The sequence below is a fragment of the Mycetomoellerius zeteki genome, unplaced genomic scaffold, assembly GCF_001594055.1.
Source record: "Mycetomoellerius zeteki isolate Tzet28-1 unplaced genomic scaffold, Tzet1.0 scaffold221, whole genome shotgun sequence".
Lineage (NCBI taxonomy): Eukaryota > Metazoa > Arthropoda > Insecta > Hymenoptera > Formicidae > Mycetomoellerius > Mycetomoellerius zeteki.
The window spans coordinates 180,617-189,711 of record NW_017257184.1 but is presented as its reverse complement, the minus strand read 5'-3'; the positions used below and the strand labels follow the sequence as shown (position 1 = coordinate 189,711).

The 9,095-nt window shown below is 31.5% G+C and overlaps 1 protein-coding gene across 8 annotated transcripts in view; it reads right to left on the bottom strand.

Annotated features, from left to right (window-relative positions):
* The window catches only part of LOC108722985 (dystrophin, isoforms A/C/F/G/H), a 477,563-nt gene that overhangs the window by 466,322 nt on the left and 2,146 nt on the right, over nucleotides 1-9,095 (bottom strand). For all 8 annotated transcript variants that reach the window (XM_018448392.1, XM_018448399.1, XM_018448394.1 and 5 more), the window contains exon 2: nucleotides 8,846-8,936. In XM_018448392.1, coding sequence (XP_018303894.1) covers nucleotides 8,846-8,936 — 91 coding nt within the window. The remainder of the gene's footprint in view (nucleotides 1-8,845; nucleotides 8,937-9,095) is intronic.

Sequence of the window (9,095 nt, the reverse complement as noted above, 5' to 3'; positions counted from 1 at the left end):
GCCAGCGTGCGCGCGCGCACCAACACACGCGCGAAGGAGAAGAGTTAACCGCCGAGGTTAGAATCGGCCGTTCGCGCGCGCGCACGCGCCCACGCGAGGATGCTACTACGCCACTTGTTGATTCTGACAAGTCAAGAGGCACACCGGCCACGCACTCACGCACACCTCACCGACACACTCACTGTACACTCTTCGCCCGCCACCACCGTCGCACGCGCGCTTGCACGCATCAACTCATTAACTTTCTCTCTCTCTCTCTCTCTCTCTTCCTCTCTTTGCGAACGAGACGACGAATGACGATCCGATTTGAAATCTTCACGACCGTCGTCGTAACCGCAGGCCGCGCGATGCGATACTTGGTGACATCCCGCACGATCTTACGGATCGTCGATTCGAAAGGAGCAACGCGCGGCAGAGAAACGACGCCGACGACTCGCGCGAGCGCAGGAAAAAGAAGCAGATGACGGCGACGCGACACACGTCCTTCTCTCGCGAGCTAATGTCAATCGACAACTGCCAAACGCAGCGCACGCCGTGACGCCGGCCGAGCCACGAGCGAACTGGCAACCTCGGACAACTCGTAAGGCCCAACTTCCCTCACCACGGTGCACATCGGCGTAGCTCCGTTCTCGTCTCGCCGATGCTGCGAAATCCTCGGCACTGCCTATTGCGCTCCTTCTTACTCCAATAGAGAATTTCCCCCTTTCTCCAGGCCGTCTCACGTCCGTGGGCCCCCTCGGATAATCGTATGAGAAAATAAAAATAATAAAAGTTTCATATAATCGTCTTCATTGACGGGGAAAAACGAAGACTAATGTTCGATATGGCGTGTTCTTCTACTAATTGACATAAGAGAGCTTTAATGTTAACTGAGAATCGGGTTTACAGAGATCTAAAATAAGAATATTATAATGTAATACATATATATAATGTATATAATATAATATATATACATTATGTATGTAAAATGTATATAATAGAATAATATAAAGAAAGTTTAATTTCAGAAATATGTCATGTATAATGAGAATATAATAATCGTGAATATTATCATGAATTCTATTATTCACGCTCTCTATATACAAAGTAAGATTCTTAATTATTATCGTCGTTTCTTTCCCACGTATAACTGTGTCCGTATATCTTTCACGGCACGTATCAAAGATACTTCTAATGCCATTCTTTGCAAATAAAGAATGAAGCAATCTCAAGGTGAGGGGACCTTTCGATCGCGAAATCAAGTGTCTGGGCTTTGCTTCGCTGACCGTAAGGCCCAACGTATCACAAGTAAGCAGGGATTCAGAAATCAGAGGAAGTATACTACTGATGAACAGGTATATATGCGTCCTAAGCTTGTTTGGGGTCCGCCAAACGAAACTGAAATCTACAATCGGCTGCATGATACGAAGATACGATTTATATGCATTTATGTGTAGACTACAATAACAGTTCTCTTGTATAAAATGTAGAATCTATACAGTATAATAATAGAACAACGTCAACGACTTATTATATTATAAAATCTCATATATCACGAATTTTATTTTAGTAGACAATTTTATGAAAACTCCAGGAAAAGAATAATATTGCTGAAGTAACTAAAAATTTAGCTAGGTATAGATCTGAAAATAATTTTGTTTTATCAAAATAATTCTTAATATTTAGTACACTAAAAAAAGATGGTATTATATCGATAGCATTATTTTAATTGAAAATAATCTTGTTAATTCAATAACAGTATTAATGTTATAAATAAATTTTATGAAAACAAGAGCATGACGTATTTCATTAATAGTATTATTAATTAACAAAATTATTTTCAATTTAAATAATGGTGCTAATATAATAACATCATTTTTTAGTGTGGGAATCTCAAATATGATGAGCAATGTTGTAAAAATTTTAACATTTTAACAACCAATTTGAGTGTCTTACATAATTATTTTGAATAGTACAACAAAATTATTTTCAGATCTATACCTAGTTAAATTTTTAGAAACTTCAGCAAAACTGTCCTTTTCATGTCGCTAGTAAATTTCACGGATATCGATTCTATACATATCTCTGATGATTTCAAAAATTTAAAGCGGATGTGAAATTTAACAGCGTTCACGTGAGCATTTTAAACCTTAATTTACATTTAAAGTAAATTTTACAAGTTACAAAATCCAATTCTATTACGAGCTCTCATTTCCCTCCACGACCCAAAAGATTTTCCAATCGATATCTGTTTTCAGTTTTGAACGATCTCTAACGAGAATCATCGACATCAGACTGACACCGTGCAGACATTCTGATCTTCGTTACTGATACAACAAAACTGGTGCATTTTACATCAACCCTAATATATTCTCGATAACGATGCGTATATATACCGCGAAAACGCTCGTGTCAATAACCCAGAGATAGCATCTTGATGTCGTTACATATTGGCCTCACCGATAACGTTATGCATGGTCGCGCGCCTGGTTTACGCATCGCGGTTATAATATCTAATTAATTTCATATCTGGAATCTGTTTACGCCAATTAGTATTATATTATAGGCCACTTAAGTTAAAACCGTCAACTATTTGGAATATTTCTCTGTCCGCGTATTAAAGCTTTTGATTCATTAATTTCATACATGTATGAACGAAAACTCTGCAAATTTTATTACATGTTTTATTATTCGAGCATTTTTATTTTTATTTTTACTTATATTTTGAGAAAAATTCAACTAAAAATCTTGCTACGATTTAAGGATATACCAAGAATTACGAAATTTTAATAAATTATAGAGTTGAGAAATTCAACAATTATTTTCTTTTTTATTATTTTTTAATATCACAATGTGATCAAATTGAGTTATATCCAATTTTAGGTTTTGACTGCTAAAACATTTATCATTGTAAACTACACTGAGAAAAAAGTTGCTCTTTCAAAAAAATATTAGTTGAGATTCAATTAAATGCAGCAGTCACGAGTTGTCAAGCAAATATTTGTTATTTCAAACAAATAACATGTTTTAAATCACAAAATTTTATTAACCTAAATATATAAATACTTATACTAAATAAGCACATAACGAATTAAATGCATTTAGTCGACACAAGCGTTCAATCTTTCTTGCAAGTTAACAACTTTTTTTTCAGTGTACAACGATATATTTTCTCACATGGAAAGATTTTGTTAAAGTATCTAAAATTCAGTTAAATATAGATCTGAAAATAATTTTGTTACACCATCAAAATAATTATTTAGAAGGATTTACGCTGATAGTCAGAATGTCCAAACTTTTTATAGTATTGCTCATTATACTTAAATATTCTATATTATTTTGATGGATCAACAAAGTGTGTGTGTGTTATTTTCAGATTTTTATCTAATCAAATTTTTAGATACTTCAATGAAGTATCTAAATTTCGTTCTTTCCGTGTATTTAAAAAAAATCTACAATTATATTGTCTTATGAAAATGAATATTTTTAATTACATCTTGACTTAAAATTATTAATAAATAATTATAAATAATAAAATATGATAAAACATCTAACTAATAATGATTGATCGATGTCGAAATAATCAATCAATAGAGTGTAGGTGCTTTCCATTTAGTAACAAAAGTCGACACAAGCGTTCAATCTTTCTTACAATTCAGAGAGTAACAAAGATAGAACGACACTTGTGTGATAAAACGACTTGTGTCACCAAATGGAAAGCATCCTGCAGTAACCGAATTACTAACAGAACCTAATATCAGAAAAGTTACAGCGATAACGGACAAATACCTTCACGCCATTCATTGCCAAATATCTCTGTCTACTCGTCCACTCGCGCAATTTCGAGAGATAGCCTCTCGCTGTTTCCGAACTTACGGAACTTACACGAGATTGCACAAGAGCTAGAAAACCGTAATTCTCTGAAAATGTATCTTCTTTTCTTTTGCGGCACGTACATTTTGCGAGAGATATGACACGTTCTTTTTCACGATAACATTGTTGTAATTAACTATTACATTTGCGCTCAATGTACATAGTCAGTCATAATAGTAGTCATAAATATCCTATTTCATAATGTACTGAAATGATATATGATGAAAAAGTTATTTTTGTTTTATAACATCTTTTATAAAAATAGTTAATCATAATATGCTTTAGGCCGGAATCAAACTATACAATGAAGATTAAAAGATTGAAATTTGACCAATCAAAACAATAGGAGCTAAAATTCCTTTGTTCTCATTGGTTAAATTTCAATCTTCAATCTTAATTTTCAATACGCAGTTTGATTCCGGCTTTAGACAATTTCTAAATTTCAAAATACAACTTATATCTAAACATATATATATATATATATAAGCGTGTTTTTAAAATAATTTTTCTATAACTGTAAACGATTTCTATAACTTAAATAAAATTTTAACAATACTAAAAATTCAATTTGTGTATAAAATCAATGTCTTTATCGAGAGCACTCTTACGTAAAAGCATACATATTTTTCTAACATACAAGGGATAATACAGTTTTATTACGTCAAAAGCATGTTACTTTCGACAGGAGAAAGTAAACATTCCGTTGACCAAGGAATACTTAGTCTATTTAGAACAATGGTTTCCTAATATGAAAACAATGCCACGGTTATCTTTTCTAGCATTCTCGTTGTAACATCGCCTTGCATTTAAAATAACTTAAAATACTACTGCACGTAAATAAAGAAAGGCTATAAATTTTGCTGCAATCTCGCTCTGTTCGACTAAACGCTTCTACTTTTCCGTTTTCAAAACTTGTCTTACTAAACTATGGATAAAATGTCTACTTGTTAGAGAATTTATGTTCTATTATACACTTTCTTAGTTTCTTAACTATTTCTGACTGCAGAAGGAAGATAATATCATTACGCCACACAAAGATAAGAATTAAATCAGATTTATTAATCCTTTGCGGTTTTAGAAGCGCAGAAGCGAGATATATAATTTGTAATAATTTTATATGGATTCTCTTAAATACACAGGACAATCAACGAATAAAATTTGTAAACAGTATTTTTCGTGTATTCATGATGATTTATAAATTGTGAAAAATAGTTATTACATTAGGCGACACTAATAATATTAAAACAGAAACAACAAAACCTTCAGTATCAAATTTTTTCTTAATATTGTCTTGAAAAATAAATGGATATTTATTCTAATTACAAAATTTTTTTTATATAGTAGAAATTATATTGCCATAGAAAAATTAGTATATTAAAAATCACAATAAAAAAACGTGCAATATAAAAAATGTATCAATCGTTGATTATTTTACTCACATATATCATCGTCCATTCCGTATTAATTTTTCTTCACATAGATACGTACAAAATTTGAGAAGAGATAATGTATTCCTGCACCACAGTCCTTGATTATATTTTTATTATTCCAATGCCGTACATTTTTCATAGTCGTTCGCATTGCGAATGTCAATTTTACTCAAACTTTGATATAGCAAATTATTAACAAATTTATTAAAGTAAAAAATTATGATAAAATAACGATTTGCTATCAGTAACGTTAATAATTGAACGACATCTGTCTGAAGCGAAAAACAACTTGTAATTAAGTAATATATACATAATAAATTTTATACAACGTAATATAATTATACAAAATCTACTAAAATTGTGATTAAATATTACATAAATATAATTATAATTTTACTTAAAATAGCTGCTTTTACAATTTGACTGTTTACTTTCTGATTCTCTCAATAAGTTAATAATTCACAATATATAGAAAACTGTAATATTCTTTTTATAACTATAATTAAATAGGTGCTACAGGCGCATAGATACATATGTTTATCATCTCGATATAAATGACTGCACATTGATTACATCCGTGCATTGTGATTTAAAACGAGTCATATTAGTAATTACGATGAAACAAGAGATGTAATCGTCTATTTAATCGAGTATAAAAAGTACCTTTATATCGCCTACCGTAATTATTGGTTTAATTATATAATATATAAATAATTTCTTCATTATATGTGATATAAATGTCAATATATAATTATACATTTGTTATTTTCGCGCCCCTAAAATTAATGATATTCATGATGAAAATTACACGAATAAAATGATCACCTTCCAATAAAAAAGTATATAGAACTAAAAAAAATTATAATGAAATACAGTCAGTACGATAAAACAATTATGCAAAGATCACTGACTTTACAGTATAAAGGGATTACATTACAAATTCTTTTCATTTGCTAATAGTGGAAGGTCACTTAGAATGTCCTAACAACGCAAATTCTTCCTACTGTAGAGGTAATATTTTTGCAAATACTATTTGAAGAAACTTCTGAATGATTGTTATATGTAATTTTACTCGCTTTTATCAAGAACACTTGTCGTTCCCGAGTAACGGGCTACGGATAATCTATCGCGGTTATAGAACAAGGGAACTTCTATAATAAGAGCGCATCGGACTTTCCATAACTCGGAACGACCTCATGGGACGCAGCCCATCGCGACACTGCGCGGTATACCAGATTTCGACCCTGCGGGTGATCTCTGTAGAAGTTAGCGCCGACGCATCAAATACCTTCTTGGTATTTGACATAACTGACTCGTTAAAATGTCAAACTCAAGCGAGTCTGTTGGCAGACGTCATTAATATATTTGGCCATATCCTATAATATTAGCGCGTGCTTGCCGATAAATCTCCTTCCATACTCTCTAAATTCTTTGAAGTGAAATATCACATTAAAGAATGAAAATTGTGCCAGAAAGCTCAGTGGCTCAATTTTCAATCTTTAAAAATGAGACTTCGCTCTTCAGAATGAGATTCGTTTTAAAAGTTTACAGATTTTCAATTTTTTATATATTACAGTTCATATCGCACGTATTTAAACTTTTAAGAAATAAAGTTATAGATAAGAAATGATAACGTAATCTTTTTTCATACAGACGCATCATCGCCGATTACGCTTTAGGACATCCGCCACCAAGTGCAGTCGCGAGATTTATTTGCCGATAGTTGAGCACACAGAACAAAATTGCCTCAAATCATTTACGTTCCACAAAACATTGGCATTCTTGTTACATTTGTTATATTTACACGTTTCGAAGTAAATTTAATAACATGAACGAATAGGAGCGCGGACAATGTAATCCATCAACGGAGGAACTAATACGGCCGTAAAAGAGAATAGTGATCATCTATAAAAAGACGTTTACGCTGAAAAGAGAAAACGGAATAAAACGCATTGCTAAACGTGATCGTGCCGATCATCTCTATTTATAATCACATAAACGACATGCGTGCGATGTCATGACTTATTTGCATAATGAATAGAATAAAACACTACTAGAGCTACCGTCTAGACGTGACATGTATTCTAAATTGTAGTAAATTCTCTACATTTTCTTTTTTATTTTTATTCGCAAGTTTAAGTCTATAAAACTATCCATAAAACTATCGACCTCAAAATAAAAACATAAATTAAAAAAAAGTATTATTTAATTTTTTTAATAATTTAAATGAAATTAATCATAATTGTTTAGATAGATATTTTAATAGGAATGGTTGAATTTATACAAATCCCCCGTAAAGATTATACATATACGTACATATACAATGATAAGATCCTCTTTTTCAATTATATTTGAATTTCTTCTCGAACAATTTTGTTTTTTGTATTCGTTAGCGAGTATAACACATAAAATCCAAAACCGAACTATCGTTCAATATGCACGTTGTAACATAGATATAAAAGAATAAGTTAGAAGTAAACAAACATATTGAATGATGTTCCATAAAAACTATGTTCCATAAAACGTAGTTTGTCAGAATAATATAAAATAGAATGTGATTTTACTTAAAAATTATACAATTTACCGAAATAATATGTTACATAATTAGACATTATTATATATAAAGTATAATACATATTCTATATTTATAATAATGTCAATTCATGTAACACATCATTTTGACAAACCGTATAACTAAATAATTTGATATTATTATAGAATATTATATTCTATAATAACTCACAAAAGTATATTAGAAATTATAGAATATATTATTTTGATTATATAAAACACATTTGTTTTTTTTACAGCGAGTGATAAACAGTTACCAAATAAAATCCGTTTCCAATAAACTGATTGTTTTAAATTTTTCAACCTTTTATTTATACACAAATTTCCACTTACGATAATTTAATAAAAGATGAAGATCCAAATTGAAAATCAATTTGACTGTCTATACCTAACGTATACTATATTTTCATGTCGCGACCTTTCTTTATCGGCCTAAAATGTCTTATCTATACACTCAGCAGTTTTGTTTCATGAAAGAGCTGCATTCGGCACACAGAATGTTTATTTACATACGTAATAAATTATGTAAGTTTATGTCAATCTCTTGTAGAAGATCTTGTCTTCGGTTTTACACGCCGTTTATTGCAGATAAACATTGTCGACGAAAACATTGCTAAATTTATAACTAGAAAATCATATTATTTAAACGTTGTTACACAACGCGCAAATCAAAGACACACGTCCAAACATTATTTCCGATTCCGCGTAGTACATTATTACATTTCAAGAATTTTATTCCGTGCGTTAGACATTTAAATTAAATTAAATGAAAATGAATTACATTTGTACTGTACAAATTAACTTGCACAATTTCTATTTGATATTAGACTCGTAACTAGATAATATAAAATTTCCAAACTTGTTAGAATAGAAGGTATTCATGACTTTTGAAAGACTAGAATTCTCTTCGAAAAATTAAAGTCCTCTTCAAAAGATTAGTTCCCTTCTAGATGTGTAGTTCTTGAATTTTTATATTATTCAAATTTTCTTACCTTTCGTACTTAAGATTTGTTGCTCGACAGTCTCAGTGCGCTGCGGTTCTTCCGGTATCTGAATAATCCAACGAATTTTCCTCCGCTGCATCTGAAACGATCGACCGCGTAGTAGTCGATAATCCAACAATATTTAAGAATCGCGAAGTGTCGCGTGATTTGCGATTCTAGCCGCTAGACTGAATGAGATTAGTAGAGTAAGGCTGATTTAAGGCCGCCGCGACGGCGACGGTATCGGCGTGATTATTTT